This window comes from Podarcis tiliguerta (assembly GCF_965153285.1).
Source record: "Podarcis tiliguerta genome assembly, chromosome: 13".
NCBI lineage: Eukaryota > Metazoa > Chordata > Lepidosauria > Squamata > Lacertidae > Podarcis > Podarcis tiliguerta.
Window position 1 is genome coordinate 32,372,791 of NC_139546.1, and position 20,998 is coordinate 32,393,788.

At 39.7% G+C, this 20,998-nt stretch overlaps 1 protein-coding gene across 1 annotated transcript in view; it reads left to right on the forward strand.

The window, feature by feature from the left end:
* The window catches only part of LOC310662587 (vomeronasal type-2 receptor 26-like), a gene marked incomplete at both ends in the record, with an annotated part of 66,868 nt that extends 46,390 nt beyond the window's left edge, over positions 1-20,478 (forward strand). Inside the window, 4 exons of the mRNA XM_083409526.1 lie at positions 13,555-14,415; positions 16,652-16,879; positions 17,685-17,811; positions 19,577-20,478. Coding sequence (XP_083265652.1) covers positions 13,555-14,415; positions 16,652-16,879; positions 17,685-17,811; positions 19,577-20,478 — 2,118 coding nt within the window. The remainder of the gene's footprint in view (positions 1-13,554; positions 14,416-16,651; positions 16,880-17,684; positions 17,812-19,576) is intronic.
* Positions 20,479-20,998: the final 520 nt, after the last annotated feature.

Genomic DNA, 20,998 nt, shown 5'->3' on the forward strand with positions numbered 1-20,998 from the left:
AGCAAGGATGGGCAATATTGGGCCCACCAGTTTCTCTCATTTTCACCCAGCATGACCATTGGTCAGAGATGATGGGTGTTGTAGTCAAACAACATATGGAGGGACCTCACTAGTTATCATTGCCCCCTCTATTCTACAGTTTATTTATCTCACTTACTAGTTTCTTGCTGTTCAAGTAGCATCATCAATAAAGGTGAAGGTTGATTTACATGAACACATGCATTGAATATAAGTTTATATTCAATCTATGAACACATGGATTGGATATAAATTTAGCTGGATGGATGGAAATGTTGGTTAACAAGAATTGAGGACAGAACTTCTTTAGCAAAATTTAAAACAGATCATTTATTCTCTAGCTCCAGATAACTGTTTATTATTTATAATGTTCTTCTCTTGCTGTATGTCATTCCAAGTCCAATTGTCCCTTGTTAGCTAAGTGGAAGAGAAAATATCTGTTTAGACATGAAAACCAGCTTTCTCCAGCAATTCCACTGGGAAATTCCAGGGCTGAACTAGTGATTATAATCAAAGCCTAGCAATTAATTCTGCTTCTGAAAATCCTTGAAGGCATTCAGCAGAGCTAATATCAAGGACGGGAAAAGAAGTCATAAGTATACTGAATACCATTCTGAACTATGGAGAAGTGCTGAAAGCAAGCATGGATCTTCCTGTATAGTCTAAGGTGCAGAACTATCAGGAGATTAAGCTTGTATGCAAGCCAAGTGGCTTTAATCACAGAAACTCTAGATCACACTGTTATTGAAGAAAACAGGCGAATTTGTGTGTAGAGAGAAGATTTGTACTAGTACTGAAGATGTCAGTCTTGATCATCTTGCTGCTGCTATTTCTTTCTCACATGGTATGCAAGACACACATTGTTAAATGCAATGTCTGTGAGCTACAGTCTCCACTTCACAAATATCATCAGTCTGGAGACCTCATTATTGGATTCATTGCTTCTCAGGCTCGCTTCACCGCCAGTCCAGTACGTTTTGTTGCAAAACCTCCACCAGCATTGCTTGAAGAACTTCTGTAAGGACTTACTTTCCCTTCCTTTGATTGTTTTTAATCTCCATATATTTTGTCACTGGAATGATCAGTTGCAGAGATGGAGCCTCAGAATACTGCCTCATTGGTTTAGGCTATAGAAACAGATAATGCAATTAATATAATGTTGTGGGGAAGCTCCTATTTCTCTACAGAGAAGAATGATCAGTCCAAGCTTATTGCTTAAAATCACAAAATAGAACAGCAGAGATGGACAATGTTTAGCAAATATGCTGTGGGGGGACATACTGAATCATAAAATAAAATTAAAAGCAACAACTGGCAGTTGACACTACAGATGGTGTCATTACTACATCCAGCTCAGCCAATTATCTATGTAGATTTGAATTTCCATCCTCTTGTTTTATATTAAAAGATAGAATAAAGATAAGTGATCAAGCTTCTTCCAGTAGTATATTTTACATTGTTCTCTAAAATCTGACTCCTGCCTTGGTTAGTTTCAATAAGAATGTAGCAACCCTTCTCAGGATCTTAATGAAGTAAGAAATTCATTTTTTAAAAATCTGATCAATGATTTTTCAGCCAACCAACATGATCTTTTTTCTAAAACTTTGTGTCAGAGAACAATTGAACATACAATTAGGGAAATATTCAGTGTTGTCTAAAGCACACTGACACAATAATATTTTATATTGTTTATTTGTTAATCTACAGTAGAGGGCATTAATTGGAACCTACAAAGATTAGGTTGTTCCTAAAAACTTATTGATCCTCTGGACTGAGTTGTATATTTTTTAAAAAATATATATATTAATTTTTAAAATAAAGATAAAATAATGACAGCCTCAAGCATAAAAAGAGAGAGAGAAAGAAGAAACAGAGTGGATAATAGGGAGGGGAGGGAAAATGAATATAATACCCTACATTAATTCATATGATGCATATTTTATAGTCAGAGTCTAAGGTATCAAGAAATCACTTTACCCTAACCTTCTGAAATATATCCTCTCCACAAACTTAATTGGACCATTGGGGGTCTGAGTTCCATCACTGTTGTCAATTGTAAAGATTTTTTGACCCAAGCAAACCACTCAAAAGCAAATATCTGCCATTAGGGTGATGGAGAGCATCTGTGAATACCAAGGGACTCTTTTTAGCAATAATAGCCACACTCTGTGTCTTTGATGTTGCTGGTGCACATATTTGATCACCTACCCAATTCCCTTTGAATATTTCTGCCCTCAAGTCTTTTCCTTTGGTGGGGGGGGGGGGTAAGTTTCCTGAACTGAAGCAATATTCAGATGTTCCCTTTTCAGTAAAGCTTCAATTATTGCTCTTTTAACTGGTGACACAATGTTTTTTAACCCATTGGCATTTGAGACATGAGTCCTTCGACTTTTTACATAATTCATTGATGAATTTGGGGGAGTGCATCACATTACATCACTTTGAAAAACTGCATCACACAAACGCCTTTGAATAACGAGGACACTGCAAAACTAAGAGGGTATAAGACTTCTAACAAAACAAAAACAAAAAAATTGAAGTGCATAGACCCAAGAAATCCTAGAGCAGGGAAACCTCCCTGATGCACCAGAAATGAAATGGGGAGCCAAGGCAGGAGTTTGTTCCCATCTGATACAGAATGCAACTCTCTTTCTAGTGTAGTGCCTAAGAATTACCAGCACATCCTGGCCTTTGCATTTGCAGTGAAGGAGATCAATGAAAACTCTCAGATCTTACCCAATCTCACGTTGGGTTTCCACATCTATGACAGCTATGTCAATGCAAGGAAGACAAATCATGCCACAATGCTGCTTTTATCCACACTGGAGAAATTTGTCCCCAACTATAGATGTTACATCCAGAATGATCTAATTGCAGTCATTGGTGGGCTGGATGCCGAAACCTCCTATCATGTGGCAACTATCTTGGATATATATAAGATTCCACAGGTAGGACATTTGTGAGCATGTGAGCATGGAATACAGGAACTGAACTTACACTACCATGGAGTATACATTTTGTGGATTGGAGATAGAAATGACTGCATTGGAGAAGACAGATTCTTTCCCTTACCTTCTTTGTAAAAATTAAGAAAAAGAAGCAGTCTTTATGTTTCACTTATAAATCGCCTCTCCCCCCCCTCCCCCGGATAAGCAGCAGTGGTCCACCTGCTGAGAAACTAGTAGTGCAATAGCTCCACCCAACCCAGGCAGCAACTTCTCTTTATTTCCTATAATAAAAAGGTTCCTAAACTCTTTTAAGAAATGATATTGAGAGATTGAAGCTGAGAAAGGATTGTTGCCTTCAGAGCTGACCTAAGGAGGAGGTCACCTGAGGAGAACCAAAACATGACACCCCCACAACCTGGGAAGAAGCTGTGAGTAAAGATCTTCATGAGGAAGTAGAGGGGGAAATGTACATTGAGCACAAGGGTGGAGGAGACCAGCAGCACCTCCTATTCATTGCAATATGTCTAGAGAAATTTCTATTATGGGGAGGAATACAAACACCACAAATAAATGCATACCTACATGCTAATCTTGCTATCGTCCCTCCTTACCCTAATCTCTTTTTAGCTCCTATATGGCTCTGCTCCAGTAATGAATGATAAAACTCCAGGCCTTTCCTTCTACCAGGTAGCTCCTCAGGAATCTCGTCAGTCTGTGGGGATTCTCTATTTGCTTATACATTTCAAGTGGACATGGATTGGGGTCATTGTTATGGACAGTGACAATGCAGAACGGTTTGTGCAAACTGTGCTTCCATTGTTTTCTCAGCATGGTGTCTGCTTTGCCTTCTTGGAAAAAATGCCCAAATTTACTTTTGCCACCGAAGGTTATGACATGCTGGAACAGGGTACAAAGATACACGAGAAAGTGATGAGCAGTAGAGCCAATGTAGTGCTGGCCTATGGAGAATCTTATTCCATGGCATTTTTCTTATGGCTTCCATATCTATCAGATCTTGAATATGTGAAAACTAAACCCAGAGGTAAAGTGTGGATAACAACAGCCCAGCTAGAGTTCAGTTCACTGGTGTTCCAAAAGACTTGGGATACAAAAATATTCCATGGTGCTTTGGCTTTTGCAATCCACTCAAATGATGAACCAAGATTTCACCAATTTGTTAGGAACAGAAAGCCCTCCAGCACAATAGAAGATGGTTTTATCAGGGACTTCTGGCAACAGGCTTTTGCCTGTGTATTCCCAAATCCAGATGAGGGTCATGCAGAGGAGGATGTTTGCACTGAGGAAGAGCAGCTGGAGAGCCTTCCTGGATCTTTTTTTGAAAAAAGCATGACTGGCCACAGCTATAGCATCTACAATGCTGTGTATGCTGTGGCCCATGCTTTACATGCCATGTCCTTATCCAGAGTCAAATACAGAGCAGTGTTAAATGCTAAAGGACAGAAGCTTCAGAAACAAGAGCTATGGAAGGTAATGCACTTAACTTCTTCATGAAAGAGAGCATTTCATGGGTGTTTCAAGAAGCTTCCATCTGTGGTGAGAACTTTACATCCTAACTCATCATCTGCTCAAAGTTGCACCTTTATTGTTCCTCCCATTAGCAAAAGTGGAAGTCTATATTTCAATTTGCCTTCTCTGTTTTGCATTGATCATCCAGCTCCCCTTTGATGAAGCTTTATTTCCCTATGAAGGTGTGGGTGAGTGTGTAACACACACACACACAGCGAAAGAGAGAATTTGAGGGACTGGGTAGGGACATGTTACTCGAAATATTAGATAAGGTCATCCAAGGGTATTGTTTTATTTCCTACCCTTTTTCCACTGCAAAGAAAAAAGAAAAAAAAGAAATACTAAGCCACCTTTTGGGGCAATTGATTACTTTGAATACAGTTTCTAATAACTCTACATGATGATATAACTTCATTCCCAGGAATGTTGATGCTGGGGATGAAGAGGAGATTACTGTTATAATAGACCTATTCCTGATTTTTTTTAAAGAAAAATAAGTAAGAAAGGTAATCCATACCCAGTCTACCTTATCTAATAGTGCATGTACAGTCCCTTCTACTAAAACATTTGTTCATCCCAACCAATTCTGGAACAGTTATCTCCTCCACTCATCCCCTAAATGTTGTAGAAAAATGCTTGGTCAAATATGTCTGTCAAGTTAATTATAATGGCACGCAGCGTTGAAATTTTGATGATGCATGTAGTATCCATGGTTTCTGTACATTTGCCGCAACGTGTGAGCAATTCTTCCATCAATCTTTTCTCACCCCCATACTGTTTCTGCTGTTAGTTGGAGAGAAAATTGTGTTGCAGCCTTGCCTAAACTATTGCCTTTCCCTTTCCAATTTAGTTCCATCGTTTTCTGAAAAATGTCTCATTTAACAGTAGTGCTGGAGACAAGGTTTCTTTCAACCACAACGGGGAATTAATAGCTGGGTTTGATATTATCAACTTGATTGTTTCTTCAAACCAATCCTTTCACAGAGTAAAAGTTGGGAGGATGGGTCCTCAGGGTCCTCCAGAACAAGCATTTTCCATCAATGAGGATGCCATAACATGGCACAACTGGTTTAACCAGGTAGGATCCAATTGTAGGCACTTTAGAAAGACTTCCAGTTTTTAATGAGTATTTCCTTGGTATTGATACAAAAAATTAATTTCATATAACAGTAAAAGTCCCCTATAAAAATCTTGCTTTTCAAAGGCATGAAGACATTAGGACCCACATATTTTTTGCCCTTTGCTGCTTTATTTAGTGAGAAATATTTAAATTAGAATTTGATTACATTCTTGCTAATTGAATATAAACCCACACTTGATTTTCTACATTCAGCCAACCTCCTTCCATTCAACTAAACTTAAAGATAAAGATAAAATCTTGTTTAGTTAATGTTTAACTGCAGCTCAGATATATCTATTTCCTGCGTCTGCTGGCAATATCTTCTCGGAAACCAAATCTATGGGACAAAGCTAAAATTTAAATGTGTTGCTCCACCCACTTTTACCTCTGGCTTCACCCACCACTGGCATGAGACTCTTGATAGGCTGCCCAGAAGTAAATGTGGTCCTCAAGCACTCTTTACTTAGTGTCTACTTGAAATATAAAATCATTTGATATAACTGCATTTAGTGTTTTCACTAAAGAAACATAATCACAAAACCACTAGTTAAGTGGTTACAGGAAAACCATATCTAACCAAAAAAATGCATAAAAACATGCATGAGACTTGCTGGTATCAGGTCTCTGAACTGATGCATAATCAAGAAATTCAAAGTTTTACTGAAATGCCTTGTTCCTTAAGAATATTCAGAAATGTCCCAGAAATTTAATGATCCCAAGTTTATTATTCACCAGATTATCACCGATCTCTTTTATTTGTGGATTAGACACAGCCTGTCTCTCTTTGTACGGGGAGTTGCCAACCTGGTTCTAGCCAGAAAATGAAAGAGGGGAAGCCATTTTGCTGTTACGATTGCACCCCATGTCCAGAGGGGAAGATTTCAGAGCACGAAGGTATGAAAATATTATAATGCAGCATGGCTGTTGTTCAGTGGAAGATTGGAATAAAACAATGTAATGTGTAGAGGATTACTTTTCATCCATGTATGACGTGTGATTGAAATGCTGATGGAGGAGGATCTTGGATGAAGCTGCTGAATGTAGAAGTTTCTGGGTTGTATAGTAATCCAAAGGAAGCCAAGTATCAGACATTAGGGGACAAATGTAATGCAAGAATGTCAGAATGGGAGGATTCAGAACTGAGGGAGAACGCCAAGACTCAGACTGGAGGCTGGGGTGTTAAAATAATAGCAGAGGGGGACAGTTGTGTCATTTAGTAGAGATTTCTACCATGTTCATGAGATAAAACCCCCTTTTTTTTTTCTTCAGACATGCAGGACTGCCATAAATGTGCAGAGAAAGATTATCCAAGCAAGAATCAAGATTTCTGCATACCGAAAACTGTAACCTTTTTGTCTCATGAAGAGCCTTTAGGCATCAGTTTAATATCTCTTGCACTTTCCTTTGCTTTGACCACAGTTTTGGTAGTAGGAACATTTGTGAAGCACCATGACACCCCCATTGTCATTGCCAACAACAGGGGTCTCACCTACACTCTCCTTATCTCCCTCCTGCTCTGCTTCCTTTCTGCTTTGTTGTTTATTGGAAAGCCACAGAAGGTGACCTGTCTCCTCCGACAAACTGCTTTTGGCATCATCTTCTCAGTGGCTGTATCATGTGTGCTGTCAAAAACCATCATAGTGGTTCTGGCTTTCATGGCCACCAAGCCAGGATCTAAGATGAGGAAGTGGGTGGGGAAGAGGCTAGCCAACTCCATTGTTCTCTTCTGCTCTTTTGTTCAGGCAGTCATTTGTATTGTGTGGTGGGCAACTGCTCCACCATTCCCACATATTGATATGAGTTCAATGACTTATGAAATTGTGTTAGAATGTAATGAGGGCTCAGCTCCAATGTTTTGCTGTGTCCTGAGCTACATGGGTTTTCTGGCTGTTGTGAGCTTCACTGTGGCATTCCTTGCCAGGAAGTTGCCTGATAGTTTCAATGAAGCCAAATTCATCACTTTTAGCATGTTAGTGTTTTGTAGTGTTTGGTTGTCATTTGTTCCAACCTACCTGAGCACCAAGGGAAAATACATGGTAGCTGTGGAGATCTTTTCTATTTTAGCCTCTAGTGCTGGGTTGCTGGGTTTCATCTTTTTCCCTAAATATTATATAATTGTGCTAAAGCCTGAATTAAACAACAGGGAACAGCTGATAAGGAAAAAAAGATAGAAGAATTTGGGCATATATGTCCTCTACTATAATTTATACTTCCATCATTCCATGTGATTGCAAACTTGAAATTTCAAGTGGCTTTCGGTTTCAGAGCAAAACAGAGTGATTTCTGCATAATTAGGAGACTAAGTAGGGAATTTGTAAATTAAAAAATTAAAGATATCATTTTAAAAGACAAAAAAAAATTGACAAACTCTTTTTAGCTTTTAGGGTTAAGGGCATGTCATGGAAGGCATAGAGGACAAGCAATTCAGTAAAACAGACAACAACTTTATTGTCATTCGTAGGTAAGACTAGAACAGGCTTCCTCAACCTTGGCCCTCCAGATGTTTTGAGACTACAATTCCCATCATCCCTGATCACTGGTCCTGCTAGCTAGGGATCATGGGAGTTATAGTCCCAAAACACCTGGAAGGCTGAGATTGAGGAAGCCTGGACTAGAACATCAGGAGAAATTAAGTCCAGTGTTGCCTAGTGACTTTACTGCATGATGACATTATCAATGCAGAAAGAAAGTATAAGAAAATTAAGTACTTAAAGTTAAGGGCCTTGCTGAATCAGGGGAAAGGTCCATTTAGCGCACCATTTTGTTTTCGCAGTGGCCAACCCAAGGTAAATATTCCCTTATGTACAAAATATCCATTTAATAGGGCTCTCCCAGTTTGTTTTGGGCCCCAAACATCAAGCAGGCCACACGCTGGATTTGATCTTTGGCGCAGGTATAGATGTGATCATGGCTCCTTCCATGAAGGTGCCATGGTCTGATCACTACGCTCTGAAAGCCAGCATTGACTTTCCACCCCCACCCTGCTTAGGTGGCGATCCGATTTGGCCGCAGAGGCTGATGGACCCTGATAGATTCCGTCAAGCCTTGCAGGACCTTCCCCCCCTGGTGACTCATTGACTGAGCTTGTTGAGGGCTGGAATATCCGGCTGTTGGCGGCCATCGATGAGATCGCACCTAAGCGCCCTCTGCGACCCCACAGAAACTGGGCACCCTGGTTTACCAAAAAGCTCCAAAAAATGAAGCGAGACTTCAGACTGCTAGAGCTGGGGAGGCCCAGCCAGATGGGCGGGGTATAAATAATAAATTGTTGTTGTTGTTGTTGTTGTTGTTGTTGTTGTTGTTATACTGAAAACAAGTGGGACTGAAAGAACCGTTTCCTTGTAGGGTGTATGGATTGTGATATGAGCAGTCTATGGCAACTTTTCATTCTACAGATTGTCAAGGACATTTTGTTGAGCCTTATTATCAAACATGCTAATTTCATCTGTAATTATTCCTATGGTGCTTTTTTTTGCTGTGGGTCTCTTATATTGACTAAGGCATTGAGCATGTATCCAGCATCAGGTAGCTCCCTTGTTACTTGATAGGAACCTGGGGGAGTCAAACTTGCATTGGGGAGTCACCTCCAACACAGATTGGATGCCACAACCCCACACAGGCCACCACTGGGAGAGGTGTACTGGCCCATCGGTCCCCCAGTGGACTCCCAGAGTCACTGCTCCTGGACCCCTCTGACAGGGTAGCCCTGTGACTAAGAATCCAGCCCAATGCCATATCTTCCAAAGTTGTGATGGTTGCTATGACGAAAGCGAAAACATGTACATGTATATGGATTGTGATTTGAGCAGCCTAGGGCAACTGTTCATTCTACCATTGTCAAGAACAAATGGTGAGATGACCAGCCTTATTATCAAACATGTTAATTTTGTCTGTAGTTGTAGAATACAGCAATGCCTGGTGTGCCTCCCCCCCCCCATGGATCTCTATATCTGTGGGAAAGAACATTTCATTCCAGATGTTGCAAACATGTTTCTTCACCAATTTCCACAAGAAATACCCAGATTTGAACAGGTGATTACCTTCGTCTATAATTATCAAAACCAGTTAATTATACTGGATTGTCCAACCTCTTGTGGAATTTCAGTAGCCACAAGCAAAACTAATAGGAGAGGCTGTGAAGGATGTTATAAAGAAACCCAGCACTGTTTAGAGCAAGAGAGGGGAACTGGGGGAATCTGTGTGTAGATTGAAAATCTGCCCTTTTACTTATGATGGTTGTTTTAGTGGCCTTGCTGCTGGTGCTGTTTCCTCACATGGCATTGATAGCTCACATTGTTAAATGCAGGGTTTGGTACCTACACCGTCCACTTCACATGTATCATCAGTCAGGAAATTTCATCATTGGACACATTGCTTCTTATGGTGGTTTCACTTCCAGTTCAGCACTATTCACTGAAGAACCCCCACCAGCATTGCCCGAAGAGTTGGCGTAAGAACTTGATTTATTTCATTTATTTTGTTGTTAACAAATTGTACATATATAAATAATAAAACATGACAAGACTAACGAAAAATGGATCACTAAACATATTATTTTATAGTACATAATAATGAGATGATTACAGTAAACCAGCAAAACGAGTTCCTCACTAAATCAGCTTTGAAAACGTAAAAACTATAGGAGTAATGCCATATTGCAACATATATATTATAGATATATCTCATCTGTATGTACCTTTGTTCCAGCAAAGAGATTTACTGTTGTAGCTGCATCTTTTGTATCCTGTATAAAGCATATGCTTTATTCAACTTTCTGGATGTATCATTGACTGTTTAGTACCCATTTTGAGGAAGTCCTGGTTAGTAAAGCTTTAAATCATATTTATGGCTCTGGACAATTTTTATTTGAAAAGGATTCAGTTTTTATGTATCCAGTATTAATATCTGCAATAGTTCAGTGAGACCTTTCCTTGTCCTGCTCACTAAGAGTCTCTTTAAACTGAGGCTGCTGGGGTAGAATCCAGAAATATCTGGAAACAAAGGATATACCCCATGCCAGTCAAGTATCCCTATTTTCTGAGACATTCAGTGAATTACAGAAGCAATCCCAAATTCTGATTTCATCAGAGAATATCCTGTTTTCCCTCCACCGATAATGGGAGAAAGATGAGCCGGTGCTTGCCACTTGCACTTGCACTTAGCAGAGGGACCTTCATGAAATGGAACTTTTGTGTGTAGGAGAGGCAGTTCCCTGCAGGAGCAGAGGTAGCAGACACATGGCATGCTCTTGCTTGCCCCTCTCTGCCACTGTCCAAGCCATTGCTGCTGTCATGGCGGTGTGATGATCAGGAGGAGGAAAAGAATGAGGAGGGAAGAGAGCAAGCAGCTTCCAGGTAGGGGCTGTGACAGGAGAGGCAGCCAGCAGATTCACACATCTTTTGGTGCCATTCTCCTGCGTGAGCCAGCCAACGAGCCAGCTAACATGCATCCTGATTTTCTGCTGGAAAAGGTTGGAGGGTATGTGTGCCCAGTTTAGCCTTCCCCAAAATCCACAACTGATTTTTTAAGGGTAGTGCTCATTGGCAATTTGGGGAAATGAACTACATCTCAGTGCTACCATCAGCCAAAGAATTTTCATGGATCCAAATTCATAATTCTGGCAGCCCTTTCTCTGTAAAAGTCATGTAACCTGAATTTTGACTTTTTGGAAACATCATTCTCCTCATATCAGAGGAGATTTATGATTTCCATTATTCAGATGTAGCCTATTTTATTTATGTCACCTGATATACAAAGCAATAATCCTTCAGTTTACAAATGTCGTCACCACCACCATCACTTTCTTGTGTTCCTAACGCATGATATTAAAATGATTATTTCTTTTTGATTTTCATTTTCAATCCAGCTTATTTTCAGTGAAAGCATCTTCACAAAATGCTTGATGTGTTTCATGGTTGGTGCTTCTTGTTTCCATTATCTTTGCATAGGCCACCTTAAACTAAAGACTGCCTTCAAAATATTTTAATAATACTGAGATACAGATGCAGAAAGTAAAGTAAATCCCATAGTGTTCTTTGGGTTTCCTTAAAGGTAATTCTGCACAGAATCTCAGTCTTAAAATGTTATACCAATGCTTATGGGATTGAGCACCAATGGCTTCAAAGGGATTGCTTTGGAATTACCTTTCGGGTTGTGCAACAGGTGTAGAACACTCTTCTGATAAAGTACACTATTCTTATTCTAGAGTGGTGCCCAAGAGTTACCAGCTCATCCTGGCCTTGACATTTGCGGTAAAGGAAATCAATGAAAACCCTCAGCTATTACCAAATATCACCTTGGGCTTCAACATCTATGACAGCTATGCTGATGCAAGGAAAACATATCATGCCACAATGCTACTTTTATTCACACTGGAGAAATTTTTACCCAACTATATATGTAGCATCCAAAATAATCTGACAGCTGTCATCGGTGGTCTGGATGCACAAATCTCCCTTCATGTGGCAACTATCTTGGATATTTATAAGATTCCACAGGTAGGACATCTGTGCCTGGTTTTCTGTGGGGAATATTAAAAATTCATACTATTTTCATTCTTTCTTGCAGATTGTATTTTATAGTTTAGAGACAGAAATACATACATTGGGAGTAATCAGATCAACCATTATCTTTCTTTGCTTCTTTTGCAAAGCACACTGAGACTAAGGAAAAATATATTCATAGTTCATTTGCAAATGAGAAAAACCACATGACATTCATAAAGTTTAACTGCAAATCAGTACTACATTTACATGGGTAGTCAAAGATCTGGAAACAGAAAGCATGTCTTTCATTATTGCATGCCATGTTCAAATGGACATCTTATTCATTGTTTCCAATGTGCCAAGTTGTTAATTCTTTGTCTATATTGCTGACATCCAATAATAATGAATGGGGTATCATGTGAGCCAATTGTTCGTGCCAACCATGGACTGACCATTTTGAAGACTGGGAAGCAGACCCATTCATAAAGTGGAGGTTAATTTTCACCGAAGTAACACCAAAATAGTTCAAAACATAATTAAGGGCTCATCTACACTTATCGTTGTTCCATATTTCTATACACAGGTCTGGGCTTTCTAGGTCTGTGTCTGAGAGCTTGTTTCCCCATGAAAACCTGCTCTTTACTCAAAGAAACTGGGAATCCATGGAATCCATGGAAAAAGCACTTTGTTGTTGGCTCTGATTCAGCTGTAAATATTGAGTTTTTCTTGAGCAAGTGGGCGGGGGGGGGGAGTGCTTGGACACAGACCGGGAAAGTGTGGACCTCTGCCTAGAAAGTGTGGGGCAAAAGTTAAATATGGATAAGTTCTACCTGTTTGAGGAGAGAACCTTATCCTGAAGATATCCAGCAAGGCAGTGGAGGTTGAGCACCAGAGTTTTCCTTCTCCTAGATGGGCTACCTCCCCAGGTTGATGGGTTACATCTGCCTCTCACTTCCCTCTGGACCATGTGAGGAAACCACCTTCTCAACTGTTGGACCCACTATTGGTCTTGTCCATTCAATGCACCAGAGCCTGTTGTTACATTTAAGACCAACAATAATAAATTATTTTAATATATTAGTAGCAGGAGACTGTCTTGGGAAGCAGGCAGATGCTTGGATGACTAGAGAGTCAAAGGTGTGCTAAAGTAGGATAAGGAAATTGTAGAGAAACTGAATGAATTCTTTGCAACTGCCTTCAACAGAGGAAGATATAGGGCAGATCCACAATAATCAAATCACTGATGAGAGAGGCCTTACTCAGAACTAGCATGGCATTCAGCAACAGCAGCCTTAGACTCTAAGGGCTGGCTGTTAGGACAACCACAATTCCCTAGGTTAAAGTTGGGGCTGGCACTAACTGCTTGTGCCCAAGCTGTCCCACACCCCACACCACAAATGCCGCTGCGTAGAACCACTTATGGTTATAATTATCTTTCCTACCCATTTCTCTTTAGCTCATATATGGCCCCGCTCCAGTGATGAATGATAAAACCCCACGGATTCCTTTCTATCAGATGGCACCCCAGGAAGGCCACCAGTTTGCAGGAATTCTCTCTTTACTTCTGTATTTCAGGTGGACATGGATTGGGATCACTGTGATGGATAATGACAATGGAGAAAGTTTTGTACAAAATGTGCTCCCACTCTTCTCCCAGAGTGGCATCTGTTTTGCCTTTATAGAAAGAGTCCCCAAACATAGTTTTATCATTGATGGTCTTGCCATGATGGAACAGGGGGCAAACATACATGATAAAGTGATGAGCAGCAACGCCAATGTAGTGGTAGTCTATGGAGAAGCTTATTCCTTTGTATTTTTTAGATGGCTTCCGTATCTATCAAAATTAGGGCAAATGTCAAATAATGCAAAAAGTAAAGTATGGATAACCACAGCTCAAATGGAGTTCATTTCATTGAGCTTTCAGCGGGATTGGGATGCAACTATATTCAATGGTGCTATAGCCTTCAGAATTCATTCCAATAATCTACCAGGATTTCATCAATACATTGAGGGCAGAAACCCTTTCAATGCAGAAGATGATGATTTCATCTGGGATTTCTGGCAACATGCCTTTGGCTGTGTATTTCCCCATCGCATTCTGGACGAAGTGGTGGGGGATATCTGCACTGGAATGGAGAAGGTAGAGAACCTTCATGAATCTCTCTTTGAAATGACAGTGCAAGGTCAAAGCTACAGCATCTACAATGCTGTCTTTGCCTTGGCCCATGCTTTACATGCCATGTCCTTAGCAAGACTCAAACATTCACAAATGGTGAATAGAGGAAGGCAAAAGCTTTGGAAGCAACAATTTTGGCAGGTAAAGGAGTAGACCACCTCAAGTGGGTGTTACATTCTTTCCAAGTCTTCCTCTACGGACATTTTCCTCTTCCTTCTTTTCCAGGCAACTAGAAAGTAGAGATTAGCTCTATTCAGTCAGGCATTCTGATTTCCTCTTTGAGGTCTGTGAAATCAATGTATACATTATTTACAGAGGGATAATCATATCATTCTGTTGCAGCATGTAATGATAGTATTGCTGATTTATGTAGTAACATTTCATGAAATATTTTTGATGAGTACATCAAAGGATGAGTACATATCCCCTCCATTTTATTATTTGAAATTGAAATTATTTGAAATTGCCCACAGCATTATTCTACTGGTAGCATTAGAATGGGGATGGCAAATCTTTTTTTGTGTTTGAAAACTTCATTTCCTCATGGCTAAATATCCTAGAATTTCATTCCAGCAGTAGCTAGGGCAAAAATGATGGTGGGCATGGTTGGAGCTAGTAGTGGACTGCACCACCTCACAAACACACATTCACATATACACATGCACTGACCATATAGATATGCATGCGGACATTTATTCACACATTTTTCTACACCAATTGATTCTCTTTCCCTGTTTCACTCAAAAACATACACCCACTAATATATTAACTCATTCATTGTCTCCCCTTCCCCATTAGGCTTTAGTTTGTAAATATAAAATTTATAGCATGTTATGGTTTAAGGGGAAATTATATGAAAATGATACCGTGGTACCTCGGGTTAAGTACTTAATTCGTTCCAGAGATCCGTTCTTAACATGAAACTGTTCTTAACCTGAAGCACCACTTTAGCTAATGGGGCCTCTGTTCTCATCCTGAAGCAAAGTTCTTAACCCAAGGTACTATTTCTGGATTAGCAGAGTCTGTAACCTGAAGCGTATGTAACCTGAAGCATATGTAACCCTAGGTACCAGTGTATATTGATGGTATCTAAAGGTAAAGGGACCGCTGACCATTAAGACCAGACTCGGATAACTGTGGGGTTGCAGCACTAATCTCGCTGTACTGGCTGAGGGAGCCGGCGTTTGTCCACAGACAACTTCCAGGTCATGCGGCCAGCATGACTAAGCAGCTTCTGGCGAACCAGAGCAGCGCACGGAAACACCATTTACCTTCCTGCTGGAGTGGTACCTATACATCTACTTGCACTTTGACGTGCTTTTGAACTCACCCCGTCACGGGGCCTCAAACCACAACCTTCTGATCAGCAAGCCCTAGGCTATGCTGTTTAGACCACAGCACCACCGCGTCACTCTATTGATGGTATCTAACACTAGTAAATTGGCAAAAATGTATAAATCTAAATCCAGTAAGTGTTGGAAATGGAAAGAGAAAGACGGTTCTTTTTATCATAAGTGGTGGTCCTGCGGTAAGGTTAAAGCTTACTGGGAAATGATATATAATGGAATGAAAAAAATGTTTAAAATACCTTTGTTTAAAAAACCCAGAAGCTTTTCTTTTGGGAATTATAGAAACAGAACTACCTAAAATGTATAGAAACTTATTTGTGTGGGTGGCTCGTACTCCCTACGATGAAGCATATTCAAAAATGTTTGTTTATGAGATTTACTTTTACTTTTTTCATTTTCTTTTGTTTTATTTTCTTTTTCTTTGTATATTTTATATGTATATGTATATGTACTGTAAATACTGTATCTAATAAAGAAAAGAAAAAGAAAAGAAACTTATTTGTGTATGCTATTACAGCAGCAAGAATGTTACTTGCTCCAAAATGGAAAGAAGCAGAAGTCCCAGCAAAGGAAGAATTGATACAAAAACTTATGGAATACACAGAAATGGAGAAACTTACCAGAAGAATAAGAAATAAAGATAAACTTTTTATAAAAGAATGCAAATGGCTTATTGAATATTTACAGACAAATTGTAAACAGATAAGAACACTGGCAGGATTATTGTAATAACCTGCAGTTTTATAAGCGTATATATATATATATATAAAGTAGATGAATAAATGAGCAAAGTAAGTTAATTTGGATATGCAGAGGGTATTAAAAAATAAATTTAAGGAACCGCAGAAAGGAGGGGGGAGAAGTCAAGTTTTGAAATGTTAAAATGATTGTAAAATTAGTGAAATGTATAAAACCAGTGAAATGTATAACTAAAAAGTATAAATAAAAATTGAAAACTGGGGGGGGGGGGTAGATTGTAAATGCTTATGCACTATTTTCTATATTTTTGCCTTTTGTTTTCAATTTAGCTTCACCACTTTCTGAGAGGTGTGTCATTTAACAACACTGCAGGAGACACAGTTTCCTTTAACCAGAACGGAGAAATAATATCTGGCTTGGATGTCATCAACTGCATTATTTTCCCCAACCAATCCCTTCACAAAGTGGAAATTGGGAGAATAGATCCCCGGGCTCCGCCAGGCCGAGTGTTCACCATTGATGAAGATGCCATAACATGGCATGGCTGGTTTAACCAGGTAGATTCCAGGTGACATTTATCTAGAAAGTAATCCAGTTTTGAATGAGCATTGAACATCTGTCCTGATGCCTAGATTTAAGTTTGTTTAATAAATATAAAGACCTGTGGAAATACTGGTATTTGCCTTATGAAACAAACTGGACCCAAAAATTTCCATCCTAATTGCTGACCCAGAAAGGGTGTGAGAATAAGTGTGGATAGTGGAGGCAACAGAAGACCAGAGGGAAGAGCCAATAGCAAACAGAAACAGGTAGAAGAGACAACTAAAGCTTTACATGGAAACAGTAGAAGAGGTGGTGAAGATGAACAGAATGGAAAAGGGAGGGAGAGAAATGGAGTCAAGCTGCTGGGACAGATGGGGCACACTGGGTCTAGGAATTAATGCATCTCTCTATTAGTGCTTCATGTCACCGATTCATTTTTTGTTCCATTTTAAAAAGTTTCAAATTATATATATATATGGGTGTTTTAATTGTTATTTTCTCTCAAAATACATATTTAATTAAATCCACATTTTAATCTGCATATTGAGAATTGTTTTGCAGTTCTAGGGGTTCTTTTGAAAGGTATGATTGGCATCACTATTGGCCTCACTCTCACTTTATGGCCTAGATTTCCAAGCTGTTTCTTCCTTGGTTTAGAGTCTTCGACTGAGGCTGCTGGTTTTTAGTGCCAGAAAGAATTTTACCCTTAGCACAATTAGCCTTTGGTTGAGACGTTCCTGCCTTTCTCAGTGGATAAAATGTTGGATTCCAAGTGTATGAATTTTAAGATTCTCATTCTGTTCTTTTTTTACTGATTAGACTCAGCCTCTTTCTGTCTGTACTGAGAGTTGCCACCCCGGTTTTAGGAAGAAAGTGAAGGAGGGGGAGCCATCTTGCTGCTATGATTGCATCCCATGTCCAGAGGGGAAGATTTCAAATCAAAAGGGTAAGAGATATACCAAGGAGATTGGATCCAGATGCAATAGTTACTGCTAAATAAAAGAAATGAGGCTTGTATTAAGCCATGTCTAGGTTGCTAGAGAAGGTAAATGACCCACAACTTATGAGACAGACACACACACACACAGAGAGAGAAAGAGAGAGAGAGAGAGAGAGAGAGAGAGAGAGAGCACTCAGTTGCTAGAGCACAAGACTCTTAATCTCAGAGTCATGGGTTCGAGCCTCATGTTAGGCAAAAGATTCCTGCATTGCAGGGGTTTGGACTAGATGGCCATCTTGGTTCCTTCCAAGTGTACAATTCTATGATTTGTGCTGGCTGCCAACCTGCTACAGGACCATGATCAGTGCCGGATTTATGTATAAGCTAAACAAGCTATAGCTTAGGGCCCCACTCTCTTGGGCCCCCCAAAAAAATTAAAGAAAAAAACACTGGATATACATTTCCAAAATATAAGAGAAGAAACAAATAAAATAAAACCTACATACAGCAACTGTGTTTTGTGTTGTGTAGGCTCCTATGACGTAAGTAATGGGCCCCACCGGCTAGCCTGCTCCCTAAAATATCATTGGTTTGGACATATAAAGGGCCCCATCACCTCCAGTAGCTTAGGGCCTCATCAAACCTAAATCTGGCCCTGACCATGGTTTTGGTACTAGCATCTGATGCCATATGTAGCTCAGGCCAAGGTTACTTGTAAGACCCCTTATTCCTTACATACCTAACAGGGAACTGGGGTCTGTGGGAAAACTCCTTGTAGCACTTCCAGAGATATCAGATGCTTGTACCACACTAACTCAAAGTAGGGCTTTTATGGTGGCTGTCCCTCTTACATGGAATAGCATTATGGTCAAGATTTGACAGGTACTATCTGCATTTTCTGCAAACAATTTTTTTATTATTATTATTATTTGTTCTGTCAGGTTTTCCCAACCGGATGAATGGGTTTCTATAGGTTTTTGAATGCCATGGTGTCAGTTCTGTATTGAATTGTTTCAGGTTTTTTAAAGTTTTTTACTTGAGACACGTATGTAGAAGGTGATGAATAAATGAATAGTGATAATAACAATAATAATTTCTTACTTTTCCACTTAATTTCAAAAGGGATCTTTATATTGACAACTATAACTATAGGGAGCTAAAGGTGCACAGAAGATCTGTGATCCACAGGAACAAACATGTCAGACTATGCATACCTCATGACTGCTTTTCTTTACTATTTAAATTTGGATGAAATCTTTTGCAAGGGCTGGAAAGAAGCTTTAGAATTGGACATAATCTGTCATGTTTTGTGTGTGTTTTTCTGATCACTGGCCTTTGGGTATTCTGGGTACATTTATCCAGTAAGAATGACAAAGGGCTTGTGGTTCTTTTGTAATTGAAGGGGAACTGGTCAACTCTTCTGCTACCTGCAGCATGCACCCAGACTATACATTCAACAACTGTGAGGGTGAATAGCCTATAACCTTACAAACCACCCCAGTTCCTGCATAAACCTGGGATGTGAGCCAAATTTAACATGGCTTCCTGTCAGCAGGTTTACCACATCTTTTTAGAAAAAAAATGCTGCTTTATGTCTACATTCGTTCTAAACAAGTTAAACCAACCTGTGCCACAATCTATAGTGCCAGCACTCCTTTCTCTGAACTGAACTGAAAGGAGACATTTGATTTGAGAGAGAGGAACAATTTCAGCATGTTGTTGATATTTGTGGCATGTAATTGGGATCAAGACCTCATATTTCTTTTTCCAGATACAGCTGAATGTAATAAATGCTTAGATGAAGACTATCCAAGCAAGAATCGAGATGCATGCATTCCCAAGAGTAGAAGCTTCTTGTCTTATGGAGAACCTTTGGGCATCAGTTTAGCCTGTTTTTCTCTTTCCTTTTCTCTGATCACAGCTCTGGTGCTGGGTACATTTATGAAGCACCATGACACTCCTATTGTCATTGCAAACAACAGGAACATCACCTACACTCTCCTCATCTCCCTCCTGCTCTGCTTCCTTTGTGCATTGCTATTTATAGGCCAACCTCAGAAGGTAACATGTCTCCTCCGACAAACCACTTTTGGCATCATCTTCTCAGTGGCTGTTTCTTGTGTATTGGCAAAAACCATTACAGTGGTTTTGGCTTTCTTGGCCACCAAACCAGGATCTAGGGTGAGAACCTTTGTGGGGAAGGGACTGGCCAACACTATTGTTTTTTCCTGCTGCTTTGTTCAGGCAGGGATCTGTACTGTATGGCTAGCAACCTCTCCCCCATTTCCAGATTTTGACAGTCACTCAATGGCAGAAGAAATTATACTAGAATGTAATGAGGGGTCTGTGACTATGTTTTACTGTGTTGTTAGCTATATGGGTTTTCTGGCAATTATCTGTTTCACTGTTGCTTTCCTTGCCCGGACATTACCCGACAGTTTCAATGAAGCCAAGTTTATCACTTTTAGCATGTTGGTCTTTTGCAGTGTTTGGCTGTCCTTTATTCCATCGTACCTGAGCACCAAGGGAAAATACATGGTTGCTGTGGAGATCTTCTCTATCTTAGCCTCCAGTGCTGGGTTGATGGGTTGCATCTTTTTTCCTAAATGTTATATTATTGTGTTGAGGCCTGAACTGAACAACAGGGAACAACTAATAAGAAGAAAAGCCTGAAGAATTTAATAAGTGCCCTTTGCTATAATTTGTACCCAATACAGGAGATGTGTTTGTGTACCACAGAATATTGGTAAAGACCAACTCAACAGTTGCCTGAGCACCAAGGGAAAATACATGCCAGCTGTGGAGATCCTCTCTATCTTAGCCTCCAGCCTTGGGTTGCTGGGTTGCATCTTTCTCCCAAAATGTTATATACTATTGCTGAGGCCTGAGTTGAGCAACATGGAACAGCTAATAATAATAATAAGGAAGAAAAACTAAAGAAATAATAAACCTGTCCTTTGCTATAATCTGTGTTTTTCTCTGCATGTATAGGAGAATATTTTCACACATGTTCAGCAGCTCCCTTATAAATGTTTCTAGTTTCCAAAAATCCCTAGCTGAAAATTTATTTGGAAAAATGCTTTGGCATTTGTTTTTAGGAATACAATAATAACAGTACATTGTACACACACATTATTCTCTTGTAGTATATGTTACTTTGGAGACTCGGAGCAATTCTTACCAAAATTTACTT